This window comes from Ranitomeya variabilis, chromosome 8 (genome assembly GCF_051348905.1).
Source record: "Ranitomeya variabilis isolate aRanVar5 chromosome 8, aRanVar5.hap1, whole genome shotgun sequence".
NCBI lineage: Eukaryota > Metazoa > Chordata > Amphibia > Anura > Dendrobatidae > Ranitomeya > Ranitomeya variabilis.
The window spans coordinates 38,538,512-38,560,802 of record NC_135239.1 but is presented as its reverse complement, the minus strand read 5'-3'; the positions used below and the strand labels follow the sequence as shown (position 1 = coordinate 38,560,802).

The 22,291-nt window shown below is 43.8% G+C and overlaps 1 protein-coding gene across 6 annotated transcripts in view; it reads left to right on the top strand.

Annotated features, from left to right (window-relative positions):
• ASTN1 (astrotactin 1) overlaps positions 1-22,291 on the top strand; it is a 476,663-nt gene that overhangs the window by 394,058 nt on the left and 60,314 nt on the right. For all 6 annotated transcript variants that reach the window (XM_077276252.1, XM_077276255.1, XM_077276254.1 and 3 more), the window contains one exon: positions 19,882-19,986. In XM_077276252.1, coding sequence (XP_077132367.1) covers positions 19,882-19,986 — 105 coding nt within the window. The remainder of the gene's footprint in view (positions 1-19,881; positions 19,987-22,291) is intronic.

Here is a 22,291-nt window from a genome sequence, read left to right as displayed (position 1 = left end):
GTACCGACGCTAGTGTGAAAGTACCCTTAGATGGTGATCTTTGCTTTGATTGACATGTTTGACTTGATTTGTTCGTAAATTAATTTGTTTGTTCTTGCCATCCATGATATTGATAAATCCTCCTACAGCACCACATTTCGAAGGAGTCAATTTCTTCTTCTCTCTTGTTTATATTTATCGTCCAGGTTTTGCTTCCATATATTGCTACAAATAAGACCATGCTATACTATGATCTCACACCATAATAAATGTTTTTTTTTTATTTATCAGGGCACTTCGATACAGATTCAATTATGAATAAAATTTGTTGACCGAACCAAATGTATCTGCCCTAAACAAATTTCTGGATGTTCTCTCATCTTTACTCCTAGTATGTGTTATAGGTTTTTGCAACACTCATCTCTTCTTAGCTTGTAGGGGGTATAGATATAGGAAGGGTCTTTTTTTGCAGGTTATTACTATAGTCATTTCCTTACCTCCAAACAATACAACAGGAAAAAATTATATTGTCTTGATGTGTTCTGGGACTGCATTACCTAAATCGGATTATGTACCGTTCTAATCATAATTCTAGCACCATTTGACACATACTGGTTTTCAGATGGATTATGTGATATCACAACTTTGCAGAGAGGCTCATTTGATGATTTTGATCAATTAAGATCTAAATTAATGGATCCAAGTTCCTAATCTTATTTGTGCTCCGAGGGGTAATTTCACAGTTCTTTGCATTTATCCTCACAATGATTATCATAAAGTTTGCAACAATCATCTCTTTCTGGTCTTTGTGTCTGACACCCTATATCATGTAGTGCAGGGGAAAACATATGTTTGGTGCAACCTGTACAGCCGCACAGGGGCCCGAGAGGAAAGGGGGCCACTACCACCTCCAAACCAGGTGGATTTGTGCATTACGATGAGCTATTGGACTTTAAATTGCCCATATATTATTCTTGCACAAGAGCCCTTTTCTTTGTCTTCCAGTGATGTAGTGAATATGATTTATTGGACCTACCTTACAAACAGATTTATTTTTGATTGTTAAAGGTTCTTTCACACAACAATACCATTTATAAAAAAATTGTATGGGAAAATTCTTGTTTACACTACATGCCCGTTAGCACTCTGCTTTCCTTTGGTGCCTAAGTAAGGATATTCTCTCATAAAACCATTGTAACACAGCATACAATGAAGTATATGACAATGTTTTTGCATATTCAGCCTTTGCATGCCTCCACTGGTATTGAAAATGACACAAAGGATATGTGGGGTCCTGTTGTGTTTTAACCTTGAAGCTTAAGAATGCATCTTGCTGTCATTTATCATCAACACTGAATGGCCTCAATAATAAAGACCCCCATATTGTAATGTATTGGACCTTTTTTTGCCTCCATGACAGCAGCAATTTATAGTGGCAGAGATTCCAGTAGGTGTTGAAATAATTTTGCAGAACTATTGGAAAATGCGGATAGGACAACTTCTTGCAGTTGCTGCAAAATAGATGAAGATAGTAGCATGCTTTGGATCAGGTACGGACTGGGGCTGAAAATCAGCCCTGGCATTTGGAATCACACAGGCCCATGTTGTCCTCGTCCCCAGGAACCAGATAGGATATATTACCAATAGGGTTGAGCGAAACGGGTCGATCATTTTCAAAAGTCGCCGACTTTTGGCTAAGTCGGCGTCTCATGAAACCCGATCCGACCCCTGTGCTTGTCGGCCATGCGGTACGCGACTTTCGCGCCAAAGTCGCGTTTCAATGACGCGAAAAGCGCCATTTCTCAGCCAATGAAGGTGAACGCAGAGTGTGGGCAGCGTGATGACATAGATCCTGGTCCCCACCATCTTAGAGAAGGGCATTGCAGTGATTGGCTTGCTGTCTGCGGCGTCACAGGGGCTATAAAGGGGCGTTCCCGCCGACCGCCATCTTACTGCTGCTGATCTGAGCTTAGGGACAGGTTGCTGCCGCTTCATCAGAAGCAGGGAGAGCGTTAGGCAGGGTCCACTAACCACCAAACCGCTTGTGCTGCAGCGATTTCCACTGTCCAACACCACCTTCGGTGTGCAGGAACAGTGGAAGCTATTTTTTTTTTTTTTTCCCCTCAGCGCTGTAGCTCATTGGGCTGCCCTAGAAGGCTCCGTGATAGCTGTATTGCTGTGTGTACGCCACTGTGGAAACCAACTGCTTTTTTCAAAGCACATATCCTCTTGTTCCTTCCTTTCTGCACAGCTATCTTTTTTGTTTGTCCACACTTTTTATTTAATTTGTGCATCAGTCCACTCCTATTGCTGCCTGCCATACCTGGCTTACATTACTGCAGGGAGATAGTAATTGTAGGACAGTTTTTTTTTTTTTTTTGTTTTTTTTTTGGGGGAGATTAAGATTGGCATTTCTGCTACAGTGCCATCCCTGTGTGTGCCATCTCTCACTGAGTGGGCCATAGAAAGCCTATTTATTTTTTCCGTGATTTGTGTTCTAAAATCTACCTCAACACAGAAACACTACATCAATCAGTGGGAGAAAAATATTGGCCTCAGTCAGGGCTTGTGTGCCACTGCTGTGTGTGCGCTATCTCTCATTCAGTGGGCTATAGCAAGCCTATATTTTTTTTTTTTTTTTTTTTTTTAATATTATTTGGTTTCAAAAGTCTCCCTGAAAAAAAAAAAAAACCTAAAAAAACAGTGGGAGAGTAATATTGCCCTTTCAGCTTGTGTGCCAGTCTTGACTCCTGGGTGTGCCACCTCTCTCCCTCTCATTCAGTGGGCCATAGAAAGCCTATTTATTTTTTTTTTTAAATATTATTGGGTTTCTAAAGTCTCCCTGAAAAAAACAAAAAATACATAAAAAAACAGTGGGAGAGTAATATTGCCCTTTCAGCTTGTGCGCCAGTCTTGACTCCTGGTTGTGCCACCTCTCTCTCTCTAATTGTGGGCCATAGAAAGCCTTTTTTTTTTTTTTTTTTAATATTATTTGGTTTCTAAAGTCTCCCTGAGAAAAAAAAATAAATAAATTAGGTGGGAGATTAATATTGACATTAGTGCTTGAGTGACAGTCCTGCGTGTGTGTCATCTCTGTGATTTTGTGCCACAGAAAACAGAGTGTGTAACATTGTGCCTGATTTTCCTTGTGGTCTCACCAACCTGTTAAGGGATATTGAAATCATACTGAAGTTATAGCTCACCGTGTAAGTTGTTTGATAGCAACAAATAAAGTTACTTTGGTTAAGATTTTAAAACAATGAGGAAGTCTGGTGCAAGAGGTCGTCGTGGGCGTTCATTGTCAGCTGGTAATGATGGTAGTGGTAGTGGAGCATCAGGTGGTCGTGGGGATAAAAATATTCCACCTAAGTCTGGAGCTGTGGAGCCAGTTTCGTCGTCAGGCTACACAAGGCCTCGAACGCTCTCTTTTCTGGGAGTAGGAAAACCGCTTTTAAAGGCGGAGCAGCAACAGCAAGTTTTGGCTTACATTGCAGACTCAGCCTCTAGCTCTTTTGCCTCCTCTTCCGAAACTGGTAAATGTAAAAGCAGCGCGTCGCTTGTGGATGTTCACGGTCAGGGACAAGTCGCTTCCTTGTCCTCCTCAGCAAAAACTACAACAAGAGAGAAGGATGCAGCAGGCGACACAACGGGTCACTCCATGGAGCTCTTTACACATACCGTCCCTGGCTTAGAAAGTGAAACATTTAACAGGCCATGCCCATTACAAGTATATTCTGACATGGAGTGCACTGATGCACAGCCACAGCCAGAGTACTATGCTGCTCCTTTGACTCAGACCACCACATTGCCCTCTCAGGGTACAGATCCACAATCAGACCCTGATGAGACTATGTTGCCCCGCCACGAACGCTATACCACCGACCGACACAGTGACACAGACGAAGTTGCACACGAGCTCGAAGAGGAGGTAATAGATGACCCAGTTATTGACCCCGATTGGCAGCCATTGGGGGAACAGGGTGCAGGCGGCAGTAGTTCAGAAGCGGAGGTGGAGGAGGGGCCGCAGCAGGCATCAACATCGCAACAGGTTCCATCTGCCGGGCCCGTATCTGGACCAAAACGCGTGTCAAAGCCAAAACCTGTTGGAGCACAGCGTTGCCATCCGGTTAAAGCTCAGTCTGCAATCCCTGAAAAGGGATCAGAGTCTAGGAAGAGTGCAGTCTGGCATTTTTTTAAACAACATCCAACTGATCAGCGCAAAGTCATCTGTCAAAAATGTTCAACTAGCTTAAGCAGAGGTCAGAATCTGAAAAGTCTAAATACTAGTTGCATGCATAGACACTTAACCACCATGCATTCTCAAGCCTGGACTAACTACCAAACGTCCCTCAAGGTTGTAGCACCCTCGGCCAATGAAGCTAGTCAGCAACGCAACATCCCTTCCGTCACTGTAAGGCCACCATTTTCCGCACCACCGGCAGTATCTGTGCAGGTTTCTTTGCCAGCCAAAAGCAGTCAGGGTCAGGGAATCACCAGTTTTGTAGGAGGAAATATTGCATGTAGGGCACCGGCGGAAACAATACCGTCTCCAACCGTCTCTCAGTCTGCCATGTCCACCGGCACACCCGAAAGTTCCACGATCTACAGCTCTCCAGTCCAGCTCACCCTACATGAGACTCTGGTTAGAAAAAGGAAGTACTTATCCTCGCATCCGCGTACACAGGGTTTTAACGCCCACATAGCTAGACTAATCTCGTTAGAGATGATGCCCTACCGGTTAGTTGAAAGCGAAGCTTTCAAAGCCCTGATGGAGTACGCTGAACCACGATACGAGCTACCCAGTCGACACTTTTTTTCCAGAAAAGCCATCCCAGCCCTGCACCAGCATGTTAAACAGCGCATCGTCCATGCACTCAGGCAATCTGTGAGTACAAAGGTGCACCTGACTACAGATGCATGGACCAGTAGGCATGGCCAGGGACGTTATGTGTCCATCACGGCACACTGGGTGAATGTGGTGGATGCAGGGTCCACAGGCGACATCAATTTAGGGACAGTTGTGCCTAGCCCACGGTCTAGGAAACAGTTGGCTGTAGGCGTTCGCACCCCCTCCTCCTCCTCCTCGTCCTCCTGCAGAAGCTACAGCTCTTCCACAGAACGCAGTCGGCCAACCACTCCATCGGCAGATGACACTGTTGCACACCAGTTGTCCCATTATGGGCCAGCTACTGCCAAGCGTCAGCAGGCTGTATTGGCTATGAAGTGTTTGGGCGACAACAGACACACCGCGGAAGTTCTGTCCGAGTTCTTGCAACAAGAAACGCAGTCGTGGCTGGGCACAGTAGATCTTGAGGCAGGCAAGGTAGTGAGTGATAACGGAAGGAATTTCATGGCTGCCATCTCCCTTTCCCAACTGAAACACATTCCTTGCCTGGCTCACACCTTAAACCTGGTGGTGCAGTGCTTATTGAAAACTTATCCTGGGTTCTCCGACCTGCTCCTCAAAGTGCGTGCACTTTGCTCACATATCCGACGTTCGCCTGTACACGCCAGCCGTATGCAGACCTATCAGCGGTCTTTGAACCTTCCCCAGCATCGCCTAATCATAGACGTTGCAACAAGGTGGAACTCAACACTGCACATGCTTCAGAGACTGTGCGAACAGAGGCGTGCTGTTATTTATTTGTGGGAGGATACACGGGCAGGCAGTAGGATGGCAGACATGGAGTTGTCAGGTGTGCAGTGGTCGAAGATACAAGACATGTGTCAAGTCCTTCAGTGTTTTGAGGAATGCACACGGCTGGTTAGTGCAGACAACGCCGTAATAAGCATGAGCATCCCCCTAATGCGTCTGCTGATGCAAAGTTTGACGCACATAAAGGAGCAGGCGTCTGCACCAGAGGAAGAGGGAAGCCTTGATGACAGTCAGCCATTGTCTGGTCAGGGCAGTGTACAGGACGAGGTAGCGGGCGAAGAGGAGGTGGAGGACGAGGAGGATGATGGGGATGAGTATATTTTTAATGCGGAAACTTTCACGGGGGCACAGGAAATTGGTTGCGTGTCACGGCCGGGTTCTGGTTTTTTGAGGGACACAAGTGACGTAGATTTGCCTGCAACTGCCCCTCAACCAATCACAACCGGAGATTTGACAAGTGGAACTTTGGCCCACATGGCGGATTATGCCTTACGTATCCTACAAAGGGACACACGCATTACGAAAATGATGAACGATGACGATTACTGGTTGGCCTGCCTCCTTGATCCACGCTATAAAGGCAAATTGCAAAATATTATGCCACATGAGAACTTGGAACTAATATTAGCAACCAAACAATCAACTCTTGTTGACCGTTTGCTTCAGGCATTCCCAGCACACAGCGCACGTGATCGTTCTCACACGAGCTCCAGGGGGCAGCAGACTAGGAGTGTTAGGGGTGCACACATCAGAAGTGGCGTTGGACAGAGGGGTTTTCTGACCAGGTTGTGGAGTGATTTTGCTATGACCGCAGACAGGACAGGTACTGCTGCATCAATTGAAAGTGACAGGAGACAACATTTGTCCAGTATGGTTACTAACTATTTTTCATCCCTTATCGATGTTCGCCCTCAACCGTCATTCCCATTTGATTACTGGGCCTCCAAATTAGACACCTGGCCAGAATTGGCAGAATATGCATTGCAGGAGCTTGCTTGCCCGGCAGCAAGTGTCCTATCAGAAAGAGTATTCAGTGCTGCAGGGTCAATATTAACCGAAAAAAGGACTCGTCTGGCTACCCAAAATGTTGACGATCTAACATTCATTAAAATGAACCACAACTGGATTTCAAAATCTTTTGCCCCACCTTGCCCGGCCGACACCTAGCTTTCCTATGAAAAGCTCTTGCCTGTGAATTACTTTTCTAATGTCTAATTTGCTGCTGCAGATTGTACAGCATACGACATGTTTACACCTCCCTAAATGGCCAAACTCCCCACACGGGGCCGTGGTATCGCGACTTGGCGCAAGCACCCGTGAGACTGCTGTTTGTCTGAAGAGGTGGGTGTGCTCGCTTTTGGTTGACGGCATTGCTACTGGGTCCCTCATAGTACAATGTAGTGTCTCTGGCGGTGGTGGTGCGCACCCAACGTCAGACACACCGTTGTAACATGAGTGGCCCTGGGGCGGTCCCGCCGGCCTCAAGAGAGTTCCCCCCTACCCCAGCTCAAACTGGGCTCTACTACGTGCAAAATTATGTCGCACAGCTCCACCAATCTTTAGTCTATTCGCTGACATCATTCAATGTCTGGCACTGACAATACAAATTTGTAGACATCTATGATGCAACTTAAAGTAGTCTGTGTCTGTGTCCTATATTGGCACCATTAAATAGTTACTGCCAAATTACTATGTCAGAAACACAGCAGATGAGCCCACCCCTGTACCTAAGTATGCCATCTTTTTTTTTGTTTTGGTTGTTTTGCGAGACATTAACATCTATTTATATTTTGGGAGTACTGGGACAGACACTCCTTGCACTACTCCTCCACTCAGCACCAAGCTGCCTGCCCGTGTATCCATGTAACCGCTGTAAAACTGCCATGAGCCTATTGTTTGTTATGTTAGGCCTTTGATAGCCTGTCTGCGGTCCTTACTTTAAATACTCCTCCACTCACCACCTAGCTGCCTGTGTATCCATGTAACCGATGTAAAACTGCCATGACTGCCTACTGTTTGTTATTTTAGGCCTTTGATAGCCTGTCTGCGGCCCCTACTTGCAATACTCCTCCACTGACCACAATGCTGCCTGGAGTGCCTGCCTGTGTATCCATGTAACCGATGTAAAACTGCCATGACTGCCTACTGTTTGTTATTTTAGGCCTTTGATAGCCTGTCTGCGGCCCCTACTTGCAATACTCCTCCACTGAGCACAATGCTGCCTGGAGTGCCTGCCTGTGTATCCATGTAACCGATGTAAAACTGCCATGACTGCCTACTGTTTGTTATTTTAGGCCTTTGATAGCCTGTCTGCGGCCCCTACTTGCAATACTCCTCCACTGAGCACAATGCTGCCTGGAGTGCCTGCCTGTGTATCCATGTAACCGATGTAAAACTGCCATGACTGCCTACTGTTTGTTATTTTAGGCCTTTGATAGCCTGTCTGCGGCCCCTACTTGCAATACTCCTCCACTGAGCACAATGCTGCCTGGAGTGCCTGCCTGTGTATCCATGTAACCGATGTAAAACTGCCATGACTGCCTACTGTTTGTTATTTTAGGCCTTTGATAGCCTGTCTGCAGCCCCTACTTGCAATACTCCTCCACTGACCACACCAATGCTGCCCGTGTACCCCTGGAACCTATTTAAAAGTTCATAGAGCCTAGTTATATATTTTATTTACTATTAATAAGGCCATGATGGACTACGCTGTACCACGCTACAAGCTAACCAGTCGACACTTCTTTTGCGAGAAAAGCCATCCCAACCCTCCACCAGCATGTAGAAGACCGCATTGTCCATGCACTCTGGCAATCTGTGAGTACAAAGGTGCACCTGACAACAGACGCATGGACCTGTAGGCATGGCCACGGAAGATTACGTGTCCATTACGGCGCAATGGGTTAATGTGGTGGATGCATGGTCCACAGGGGACAGCCTACTAAGTCTGTCTGCAGTCCCTAATTCAAATTGTCCTCCACTGTCTAAATCGGAACTTCCACCTTCTGGCTTTCGGCCTATAGTATCAGAAATTAAACTGCATTTGGCCTTCAACTTTGGTTAGGGCCTACTAACGGCTTCTGCCCCTCCCTGGTGTTGCCCTCAACTAAATAAAGCTGAGCTTCAACCTTCCGGCTCTCATTATGTGGTTTAAAAAAAAAAAATGGTGGTTAGGGCCTACTAACGGCTTCTGCCCCTCCCTGGTGTTGTCCTCAACTAAATAAAGCTGAGCTTCAACCTTCCGGCTCTCATTAAGTGGTTTTTAAAAAAAAATGGTGGTTAGGGCCTACTAACGGCTTCTGCCCCTCCCTGGTGTTGTCCTCAACTAAATAAAGCTGAGCTTCAACCTTCCGGCTCTCATTAAGTGGTTTTAAAAAAAAAAAAATTGGTGGTTAGGGCCTACTAACGGCTTCTGCCCCTCCCTGGTGTTGTCCTCAACTAAATAAAGCTGAGCTTCAACCTTCCGGCTCTCATTATGTGTTTTTAAAAAAAAAATGGTGGTTAGGGCCTACTAACGGCTTCTGCCCCTCCCTGGTGTTGTCCTCAACTAAATAAAGCTGAGCTTCAACCTTCCGGCTCTCATTAAGTGGTTTTAAAAAAAAAAAAATTGGTGGTTAGGGCCTACTAACGGCTTCTGCCCCTCCCTGGTGTTGTCCTCAACTAAATAAAGCTGAGCTTCAACCTTCCGGCTCTCATTATGTGGTTTAAAAAAAAAAAATGGTGGTTAGGGCCTACTAACGGCTTCTGCCCCTCCCTGGTGTTGTCCTCAACTAAATAAAGCTGAGCTTCAACCTTCCGGCTCTCATTAAGTGGTTTTTAAAAAAAAATGGTGGTTAGGGCCTACTAACGGCTTCTGCCCCTCCCTGGTGTTGTCCTCAACTAAATAAAGCTGAGCTTCAACCTTCCGGCTCTCATTATGTGGTTTTAAAAAAAAAAAAATGGTGGTTAGGGCCTACTAACGGCTTCTGCCCCTCCCTGGTGTTGTCCTCAACTAAATAAAGCTGAGCTTCAACCTTCCGGCTCTCATTAAGTGGTTTTTAAAAAAAAATGGTGGTTAGGGCCTACTAACGGCTTCTGCCCCTCCCTGGTGTTGTCCTCAACTAAATAAAGCTGAGCTTCAACCTTCCGGCTCTCATTATGTGTTTTTAAAAAAAAAATGGTGGTTAGGGCCTACTAACGGCTTCTGCCCCTCCCTGGTGTTGTCCTCAACTAAATAAAGCTGAGCTTCAACCTTCCGGCTCTCATTAAGTGGTTTTAAAAAAAAAAAAATTGGTGGTTAGGGCCTACTAACGGCTTCTGCCCCTCCCTGGTGTTGTCCTCAACTAAATAAAGCTGAGCTTCAACCTTCCGGCTCTCATTATGTGGTTTAAAAAAAAAAAATGGTGGTTAGGGCCTACTAACGGCTTCTGCCCCTCCCTGGTGTTGTCCTCAACTAAATAAAGCTGAGCTTCAACCTTCCGGCTCTCATTAAGTGGTTTTTAAAAAAAAATGGTGGTTAGGGCCTACTAACGGCTTCTGCCCCTCCCTGGTGTTGTCCTCAACTAAATAAAGCTGAGCTTCAACCTTCCGGCTCTCATTATGTGGTTTTAAAAAAAAAAAAATGGTGGTTAGGGCCTACTAACGGCTTCTGCCCCTCCCTGGTGTTGTCCTCAACTAAATAAAGCTGAGCTTCAACCTTCCGGCTCTCATTAAGTGGTTTTTAAAAAAAAATGGTGGTTAGGGCCTACTAACGGCTTCTGCCCCTCCCTGGTGTTGTCCTCAACTAAATAAAGCTGAGCTTCAACCTTCCGGCTCTCATTATGTGTTTTTAAAAAAAAAATGGTGGTTAGGGCCTACTAACGGCTTCTGCCCCTCCCTGGTGTTGTCCTCAACTAAATAAAGCTGAGCTTCAACCTTCCGGCTCTCATTAAGTGGTTTTAAAAAAAAAAAAAATGGTGGTTAGGGCCTACTAACGGCTTCTGCCCCTCCCTGGTGTTGCCCTCAACTAAATAAAGCTGAGCTTCAACCTTCTGCTCCAAATTACCATTTTAAAAAATGCAATAGGCTTTTCCGGCCTACTAAAGGTGTCTGCCCCTCCCTGGTGTTGTCCTCAACTGAACAAAGCTGAGCTTCCACATTCTGGCTTTCGCCCTATACTATCAGATATTAAACTGCATTTGGCCTACTAGTGTGGTTAGGCCCTTGAAACAGTGTCTGCTGCTCTTGGGTTTGCTACTCCACTGAACAAAGCAATGCCGCCTGTTTAGTCCTGTTACCAATTTTGAACTGCATGTAGCCTACTTTATTCTTTGGCCCTATATCTGTTTCCTCCTCATCCTGCCCATTGCCCAGCCACTGCTAAATGAGTCTGCTGGTACATTGACCTAGACCACTACATTCCCCTTGTACTCTACACAGCCAGAATCTGTCCCTGCTGAAAGTAAGGTTCCCCTTCCCGCATGTTATACCACCTTACACAGGGACAAAGAGGAAGGTGCAGATGAAAGTGCAGGTTCCTTCATCAGGTGGGGGGGCATACTCGTTGGCGACGTCACTGGCACAGGGCCCCTCAGAGTACGCAAAAGTGTCGCTGCTGGTGGGAGGCGCCCCCGCCATGCAAACACACCGCCGTACTTTGAGGGGCCCTGTGCCAGTGGCAATGCGAACGAGTGGGCCCCCCCCTGCTTGCTCAGGATCACAGCACTTGCAACTTTTAAATACTTACCTTTCCCTGCAACACCGCCGTGACGTAGTCCGCATTTCCTGGGCCCACGAAAAACTTGAGCCAGCCCTACTCCCCCCACAACTTTCCCCCAATTCCCTATGCCCAACTATTATTATACAGTTAATTAAGATTGGCAAGCTTCAGAAACAAGAATGGATGTTTTTGGCATTAAAATGGGCACTGTAGGTGTTTTCCTGGCCTCCACTCACTGCCGACTATGCTTCCCCATTGACTTGCATTGGGTTTCGTGTTTCGGTCGATCCCCGACTTTTAGCGATAATCGGCCGACTGCACTCGACTCGACTCTGGACAAAATCGGGTTTCCCAAAACCCTACTCGATCTTAAAAAAATGAAAGTCGCTCAACCCTAATTACCAATATTACCCTGGATGGAGGAAAGGAAGATTTTCTACAAGGCCAATATTTCTAATGATACCTGTGGCATGCTGGGGTAAGTGACGGAATCAGCAACTTTGTGCTCCATCACAACTCTTAACAGCATGGGTGTCTTGAGAACACCGATTCTGTTAACAACGTAGCAGACAAGGCAGCCCAGGTCCAGACAGGCCCTTCTGGCATTTGCCAGAATTGCCAGATGGCCAGTCCGGCCCTGCTTTGGATAATCTGTTGTACCTTGTCCCTTGTCCCAAAAGAGGCTCATCCTTGACCTAAAAGAGGCTTTTTAGGGATAAAATCTGGGGATTATAAACACCAGGGACGCATTGAAAGCTCATTTTCATTTTCCTTACTACAGTAAAGCAAAAAAATTCATAGGACCCTGGTCCAGTGGTCATGTCTGTATTCCAAGGCTGCCGGGCCACAACCCTACAAACCTTCTCCTACTCTTCTCTTCATGCTTGGCATAATGCATGTGACGCAGCAATGACATCAAGCTGTGACTACTAATCAGAAGAGGCACCGGCAGGTAGGATACCAGCAGGTAGGAGTCCAGTAGGTAAGGTTTAGTTCAATGGTTTCGCCCAACAGCCATGAACTATCAATGAATCTTTAAGCTCCAATCTACTTTCCACCCGCCCTCCATTTACCATTTATAATACTGGTATGTGATTGTGTTTCAGAAGGACCCTCTTAAGCTCTAGGGTCAGATGTGCCTGAAGTTATACTTCTGGCACAAAAAGAATCATTTATGGCACAATAAATCACCAGTTTCAGCTACTTGCCTGCTATAGAAAAATCCAGGATTTTTTAACGATAATCACAGAACAGATGGGATAAGTGTGATAGATGTAGAAGTATTTCTAAGAATTCATCACTCTTGCCTGTGGGTTACGTTTGGTATTAAAGCATAGCCCCATTCACTCACATTGATACTATGAATAAGAACTGAATTGTTTGAAATGCGTAAGGTTCATCCCCAATATTTTTTGCACTATTTTTCAAAAATGTTTTTAATCTTTAATTTTATCATGTAATAATAAAATACTTTGATTTTAATCATTACCTGTGGATATTATGCTGATTTCTGGATACACCCAACATTTGCACCTTCCTGACACAGCTTCTGTCCCTGCACCGCCCTAGTATTCTTACTTCTTCTTCAGGAACACAACAGATCTCTGTGGTTCTCTTGATGAAGAAGTAAAAATAAGGGGCAGCACGGTGGCGCAGTGGATAGCCTTGCAGCGCTGGAGTCCTGGGTTCAAACCCCACCAAGGACAACATCTGCAAAGAGTTTGTATGTTCTCTCCGTGTTTGTGTGGGTTTCCTTCGGGCACTCCGGTTTCCTCCCACATTCCAAAGACACACTGATAGGGAATTTAGATTGTTTTTTACAGTGTTGTGTTTCTGTCTCTTGGCTAAACCCTGTTATTTGGATAACATGCTATTGCACTTTTCACGTAGACATTTCCTAACTGTCAAATAGTAAGTAAACATAAGAGAATCGATTTGTATGGAACGAAATTTCTTACAAATTTCCTAGGAGAATTCACATTCTCCAAAATCCAAATTTTTGGAGCTTCAATTTGCAAAAATCCATCAAAATTGTGACCGCTTGCCTGTTATTTGCTGGATTCTTTTGAAGGCTGAGAGGCAACTAATTTAAAGAAAATTTCTACTCCTCTTTCATCACTTGATCCTATGCCACCTCCATCGCCTCTGCACCTATCGCAGCTCCACAGTCTTCTGTTCTACCATCACTCGACTCACTTGATTCCAGCACTGAGACCAATCAGAGGGCTGCGATTGACCCAACATGATCAAGTTCACACATCATGATGTGTGTTGCCCCCACATGAGGTTGAGGTATGATTCCTATGATTTGGCACACATGGTCACGTGGGGTAAAGGTGTTGACTTCCTTCCCAATCAGGAGAGTTTCAAATCAGATTAACTTTATTTGGTCTGAATCGAATCTGCTGGACGAATTCAAGGAAATCTGCCCAAAATGAGTTTTGAGGGATTTGCTTTTTCTCTAATAGTAAAATATTGGGGTTAACTACAAACTTTACTTTTTTAGGTTTTAATCTAAGTCAGGCTTCTGTTGACAACCTGAATCTTTCAAGTTCTTCCCTTTCATGTATCACATCTCTGGTAGAAATTCAAGAATGACATTTTTTTGTTTCATTATAGAATCAGAAAAACAGAATTTATGCAGCAGGCTGATCTGTCACATAACAGCCCCAAAATGTGACGGTCATGAATGATATCTGTTAATGGGTGTCTTTAATAAAACCATGCTGCCAAATATTGTATTTTTTCATGTTGGGTTTCTCAATGTGTATGTGGGACTCAAAACTATATAAACCTCCGATCTGCTGGTGACGGGTGCAGCTGCTCCATAAAATTGTTATTCCTTTAAACTCAGCCCTTTTCATTCTTGCTGCATCAATCTGTCAGTCGCAACACATATGATGCTGATAAATACAGATTATGCTCTATGAAAACCACAACTTTCCTGAGCAGGTATATAAATATTATCGGAGCCTTCATCTATCACGTCTCTGGATTTCAGACAGTTCATTTTGTTGCAGTCATTTTTATGTACAGTGACTTGCAATTTCTAAATTAAGCATTGTTTCATCTCCTGTTATTTGATAGAGCACATTATCCCCGTCCTCGTGTCAAAGTATCTGATTTATTTGCTTATCTCCATGATCCAGCAGCTGACAGTGGACTGGCATACTTCCATTGTCATGCATAAAGTGTGCGGCATAAAAATACTATTCCTCCAAATGCATCTTTGACGGCCGATAGATATCCATCTCTCTAGCTCAGTCCTTCTGACACTCAAATCACACAGTTAGAGAATTCTATCTATTTATCTCATAGGTATCTATCTCACTATCTTATATACCGTATATATATATATATATATATATATATATATATATATATATATTATAGATGAGCGGATCTTTTGAAATTGAAATCCGCTGACCTCGCGGATTTCTCTCCAAATATTTTTTTTGCATCAAAAAAATTTGCACGAATCTCAATATTTGAAAGTTTGTAATTGTTCGGAAAATACACATGGGAGAGAGATGAGAGAAAACCACTGACCATAAGAGCTTACGCTTTATAGGAGAGAGTGGACCCCGCTGATCACAAGAGCTGACATTCTATAGGAGAGAGAGAGGACCCTGTTAATTACAAGAGTTTAAACTCTAGGAGAGAGAGAGAGAGGACCCTACTGATCATAAGAACTTACACACTACAGGAGAGAGAGATCACAAGAGCATACAATCTGTAGAAGGGAGACAGGACCTCAATGATCACAAGAGCTGACACTCTATAGGAGAAAGAGGATCCCACTGACCATAAGAGCTTACACTCTACTGGAGAGATAATGAGAGGACCCCGCTGACCTCTTTCATGCTACAAACGAGAGAGAGAGAGAGAGGACGCTGCTGACCATAAGAGCTTGCATTCTACAGGAAAGAGACAGAGAAGACCCCGCTGACCATGACCATTAAAATTACAGGGTAGAGACTTCTCAAGTGACTTTGGAAATGGAAAATGACTCTGCCATGCAAACTGGGCTCCTATGGGATCCACTGATCTGTGATGGCCTAACTACTGACCACCACTGTACAAGGTATAAAAATCCACTAAATATCACAACTGAAATCAGGCTTGGACTGGCCTATTGGAGAACAGTAGAATCCTCCGGTGGGCCCCTGTGCAATAGTAGGCCACCACTCTCTTATGAGAGCAGTACTTGGCACTATGCACTTGAATCACTACATACAGAGGCGGCATCTTATTCATTTAACAATCTACCCAGTTCATTGTTATATAAATTTGTGATCAAGGATAATGTCACTTTTGCATGTAACTAAAAATTGGTTAAAAAGTTGGGTTGGTTACTGATGGGTCCTTGGCATCCCAGTCTGACACTGACTGCAATGCATTATGGGGAGGTTTGCACAGGTACACAAATGCTATATTAGCCCACTCTCTGATTCTTTACCAGTGTAGAAAATGGTGTTGGCAAGCTTTTTTGTGAACCACGAATTGAATCTCAAAATATTCGAATTTGGGTGTAGTCGCAGATTTCAGTAAATTTGCCTCGAACTAAATCCTCTGCACATCGATCCGCTCATCTCTAATATCTGTCTCATACCTTCTGTCCTCTATATATTTATCTTGTATGTATACTAGATGGTGGCCTGATTCTAATGCATCGGGTATTCTAGAACATGTATGTAGTTTATTTATGAAGATTTAAGAATAATGCAATGAATACACAGGATTTTCCAGGTAAAATATATACATTATCATTAAATTTTAATGCTCATATAACTTAATACAACTGAACAAAATTATTAAACAGATCATCAAAATATATAAACCATTACATGAATATCTAACTGTATTTAAATAAATCACGAAAGAAGTACATCGACACTATAATATATTTGTTAACAATATATACCCAAAATATTTTTGTACACCACATTGAGTGCAGTGCGCAGGCGCCGGGCCTCTCTGACCTTTCCGGCGCCTGCGCACTGCAGTACTTTGCTCTGCCCTCAACAGGGCAGACAAAGTACGCCTGCGCCGGAGCCGCGGTGTAAAGACCCGAAGAGGACATCATAGAACGAAGATGGGAGGCGCCGGAGTGGACCGGAGACACCCATCCGACCGGACCGCAGCGGGACCGCCCCTGGGTGAGTATAATCTAATGTCTTTTTCTCCTCTTTCAGGTAACATCGGCGGCTTATCTACAGCATTACAGAATGCTGTAGATAAGCCCCTGATGCCGGTGAGCTTGCCTCACCAGCGATTTTGGGGGTGACAGGTTCCCTTTAAGTAAACGTGAGTGAACTACGTGGCACTGTGACTGACAGAACCTGTTCAGTAAACGTGACTGAACTACGTGGCACTGTGACTGACAGAACCTGTTCAGTAAACGTAACTGAACTACGTGGCACTGTGACTGACAGAACTTGTTCAATAAACGTTACTGAACTACGTGGCACTGTGACTGACAGAACTTGTTCAGTAAATGTGACTGAACAATGTGGCACTGTGACTGACAGAACTTGTTCAGTAAGCATGACTGAACTACGTCGCACTGTGACTGACAGAACTTGTTCAGTAAATGTGACTGAACTACATGGCACTGTGACTGACAGAACTTGTCCAGTAAACGTGACTGAACTGCATCACACTGTGACTGACAGAACTTGTTCACTAAATGTGACTGAACTACGTGGCACTGTGACTGACAGAACTTGTTCAGTAAACATGAGTGAACTATGTGGCAACTAGTGTTGAGCATTCCGATACCGCAAGTATTGGGTATCGGCCGATACTTGCGGTATCGGAATTCCGATACCGAGTTCCGATATTTTTGTGATATCGGAAATCGGAATCGGAAGTTCCCAGTGTATGGTTCCCAGGGTCTGGAGGAGAGGAGATTCTCCTTCAGGCCCTGGGATCCATATTCATGTAAAAAATAAAGAATTAAAATAAAAAATATGGATATACTCACCACTCCGGAGGCCCCTGGACCTTACCGATGTAACCGGCAGCCTCCATTCCTAAGAATGAGGAGTTTAGGACCTGCGATGACGTCGCGGTTTGTGATTGGTTGCGTGAGCGGTCATATGAGCGGTCACGCGACCAATCACAAGCCGCCACATCATCGAAGGTCTTAAACTCCTCATTCTTAGGAACGGAGGCTGCCGGTTACATCGGTAAAGTCCAGGGGCCACCGGACGGGTGAGTATATCCATATTTTTTATTTTAGTTCTTTATTTTTTACATGAATATGGATCCCAGGGCCTGAAGGAGAGTTTCCTCTCCTTCAGACCCTGGGAACCATCCAGGATAGCTTCCGATACTTGTCCCATTGACTTGTATTGGTATCGGGTATCGGTATCGGCGATATCCGATATTTTTCAGGTATCGGCCGATACTATCCGATACCGATACTTTCAAGTATCGGAAGGTATCGCTCAACACTAGTAGCAACCAATCAGAGGTGCAGGATTTTCGTTCCAGACAAACAGACAGAATTAGACGATTATATAGTAGATATATATATAGCTCACTATCTGTTAAGCTAAATAGTCAAACTCCTCTAATATTTCAAAAAGCTTGTTTCTCCAGAATTTGGTTCCAGCACAAAACTGCAGTATAACATGGAATTTCACAAGATCAGAAGCAAAACACTGAACAAAGAAAATAATTTATAAAGCTAGTCTGATTAATAAAAACTTATGTTGTTTTTAGGATTTTTTTTTAATTTTCTTGCTTAAAGAGTTGTACCACAAACAAAGTACATTTAATCAATAGATCTTGGAATAAAAATAAGTTCCACCATTGGATGTGTTAAAAAAATGTTCCTGTGCTGCAATAATAAATGTGCCCCTGCTATTTACTATGTAATGGCTGCGTCTGACCATACAGAGACGTGGTCTGATCATACCACAGCTACTGGGCAGGGGAGGAAGCAAAAGAGTATACAGACTTTACAGAATGTTAATTCCTTCTGTGAAGGTAAAACATTTCTCTGAATGTTTAATCACAGGAGCGAGTGTTTATGCCAAATCCCCAGTCCTCTGAGCTCATCATAAATCGATCTGTTGAATAAAATGTGGTTTGTTTGTGGGACAACCCTTTAATGTATTTCTGATCTAATAAGTAAGAGATATATATCATTCTTCAGGTTCTTTTTGAAGGTTTCGATGGTAGGCGAGAGTCTGATGTGTTACGGTAGAGGGTTCCAGAGTAGGGGGGATGCGCCAGAGAAATCTTGTATACGATTGTGGGAAGAGGAGATAAGAGGGGAGTAGAGAAGGAGATCTTGTGAGGATCGGAGGTTGCGTGCAGGTAAATTCCAGGAGACAAGGTCACAAATGTATGGGGGAGACAGGTTGTGGATGGCTTTGTATGTCATGGTTAGGGTTTTGTACTGGAGTCTCTGGGTAATGGGGAGCCAGTGAAGAGATTGACAGAGGGGAGAGGCCGGGGAATAGCGGGGGAACAGGTGGATTAGTCGGGCAGCAGAGTTTAGAATAGATTGGAGGGGGGCAAGAGTGTTAGAGGGGAGGCCACAGAGCAGGAGGTTGCAGTAGTCAAGGAGGGAGATGATGAGGGCATGGACTAGGGTTTTTGCAGATTCTTGGTTTAGGAATATACGAATTCGTGAAATATTTTTGAGTTGAAGGCGGTAGGAAGTAGAAAGGGCTTGGATATGTGATTTGAAGAAGAGATCAGCATCAAGGATTACCCTGAGGCTGCGAGCTTGTGGGACTGGGGAGAGAGGGCAGCCGTTTTCTGTAATGGATAGGTCCGTTGGGGGGGACCGCGTGAGATGGGGGAAAGATGATGAATTCTGTTTTGTCCATATTAAGTTTTAGAAATCTAGCGGAGAAGAAGGATGAAATAGCGGACAAATATTGTGGGATTCTGGTTAGTAGCCTAGTGATATCTGGTCCAGAGATGTAGATCTGTGTGTGATCAGCATAGAGGTGATACTGAAAACCGTGAGATTCTATGAGCTGTCCCAGGCCAAAGGTGTAAATGGAGAAGAGCAGTGGCCCTAGGACTGAACCTATTGGGTCTTGTTGTTGTATGATAGAATGATACACACATGAATTGACCAATTTGTAGTCTACATAGCAGTAATGTAGTTCAAAATTCATATATCAATATTTGCATGTACCTTGGTGCACACAGTGTGCTGCTGTATTTTTGTGCAGATAAATAAATAGACAGATAGATCAATAGCTAAATAAACAGGTAGATACAAAAGAAAAAAAGACAAAAGCAGCACCAGCATAACAGGGTGCCAACCCTTCAGGCATACTGCATACCAACCATTCAATACAGTCCAAAAAATAATGGAAACAGCACACCATATTTTTTGGAATAGATAGATAGATAGATAGATAGATAGATAGATAGATAGATAGATAGATAGATAGATAGATAGATAGATAGATAGATAGATAGATATCAAATTCCTTATCGTAATTGTCTAACATTGTTAACAATTAAGATAAACGACAAGATAATATATAATACATTTAAAAAAATTATAAAAATAAATAATTTTCCTTTCTTGCAGGTATGGTCAACTTCAGTGAGGTAACAGGTTATCCTTTAATCCAGCACTGGACTGTACGATCTGTAATGTACCATGTTCGACTCAACCAGCCCACCATCTCCCAAGGTAAAGCCAGCCATTATCATGACCTTCATCTCCCAACAAATAATTGAATTTTGTGTAGTAATCCTTACGACAATGTCTTAAAAACTTGGGTCTCTGCATATTTTGTGCCCTATTTAATGAAAAGTACAGTACTTTTTTAACCTTCGACTGTCTGATAGCTAAACATGGATTGTTAGTTTAGATGATTGAATCTTTTGAAATTAGAATTCTCCAGCTTTGTGAATTTTAAAAATAAAATGTAATTCTCAGCTAATCAATTCGCCATGAATCACAATTACCACACGGATTTTAATTGCTCAAAAAATACGTGTAATGCTCGGAGGTCTCCTAAGACTGTATTAAATCCTGTTGAATCTTTGGAAGCAAACACAGTTTTAAGAGAAGTCAAAGTGATCTCAACAAGTCTAGCTATGCATACACAGATGGTAACTGGTGGTAACCAACAGGCCGTTTTTAGCCTTTATAAATTTTAAAATTATTCCAAAAATTATCCCTTATTGAGGACAGACGTCTGCCCTTCTAGTGTTTACACATGGGTGCTGTACACAGAGCCTTTTTGATAAGCCGTTGTCCAAAAACAAAAAAAGCCAAACCTTTATTGTTTGTTAAATTAAGAAACTATAGCTTTTTTCCAAGCCATCCAAAAATTATACCTACGTATTTTCCGGCATATAAGACGACTGGGCATATAAGACGACCCCTCAACTTTTCCAGTTAAAATGTAAAATCTTCTTAAAAGTCGGGGGTCTTCTTATACGCCGTATGTTGTCTTATAGGGCCGGTGACTAATGTGCCTTTTGGGGGGGGGAGTGGTCCTGATGACGAAGAGGGGGCATCTCACAGGAAAGTGTGAGTGGAGTTTCCCCCATTACCTCATTGTAGCTGCAGTGTGGGGTGCTGGGGAGCGGCGGCAGCCACCGCCCCACAGCACAGCACCCATGCGGCACAAAGAGGAGCAGCAGCTGCCGCCTCTCCCCAGCACAGAGACTCCATGCTGCAGCTACAATGAGGTAAGGGGGGATACTCCACTCACACTTTCCTGTGAGACGCCCCCTCTTCGTCATCGGGACCACTCCCCCCCACCCACCATATACACATTGGTGTCTGCACTCGGCGTACAAGACGGCACCCGGCGTATAAGACGACCCCCGACTTTTAAGAATATTTTCAGGGGTTAAAAAGTAGTCTTATACGCCAGAAAATACAGTATTTTGAAATCAGCAGCAGATTCAGTGTTTAGAAAGAGAAGAAGCTATATCTTCTTAACAAGCTTTACAAAAATTATTCCTATTATTTTTGAGATTAGCTATAGCTTTGCCATTTGCAAAATGAAGAAATAATGGCTTTTTATCAAATATCCTCTTTTTGGGAACAGGAACATGGTTGCTGTTTTGAAAGTGACAAAGCAATGGCATCTAAAAAGCTGAGCAAAAATGATCTCTTTTGAGGAATCAACGTCCGGTTTATTTACCTAAACAAAGTATGGTTTCCAACATCAATGTTATATAGTTATAGAACACAATGGACAAGCGAGAGAAGTGTATGGCTATCGTAGCCCGGGCAGCAGCAGCACAGTATGGATATACAGTGCCTTGGGAAAGTATTCGGCCCCCTGGAACTTTTCAACCTTTTCCCACATATCATGCTTCAAACATAAAGATACCAAATGAAATTTTTGGTGAAGCATCAATAACAAGTGGAACACAATTGTGAAGTTGAACTAAATTTATTGGTTATTTTAAATTTTTGTGGAAATTCAAAAACTGAAAAGTGGCGCGTGCAATATTATTCAGCCCCTTTACTTTCAGTGCAGCAAACTCACTCCAGAAGTTTATTGTGGATCTCTGAATGATCCAATGTTGTCCTAAATGCCTAATGATAATAAATATAATCCACCTGTGTGTAATCAAGTCTCGTATAAATGCACCTGCTCTGTGATAGTCTCAGGGTTCTGTTTGAAGCACAGAGAGCATCATGAAGACCAAGGAACACAACAGGCAGGTCCGTGATACTGTTGTGGAGAAGTTTAAAGCTGGATTTGGATACAAAATGATTTTCAAAACTTTAAACATCCCAAGGAGCACTGTGCAAGCGATCATATTGAAATGGAAGGAGTATCATACCACTGCAAATCTAACAAGACCCGGCCGTCCCTCTAAACTTTTATCTCAAACAAGGAGAAGACTGATCAGAGATGCATCCAAGAGGCCCACGATCACTCTGGATGATCTGCAGAGATCTACAGCTTGTTTAAAGTTTGCAACAAGCCACCTGGGAGACACACCAAACATGTGAAAGAAGGTGC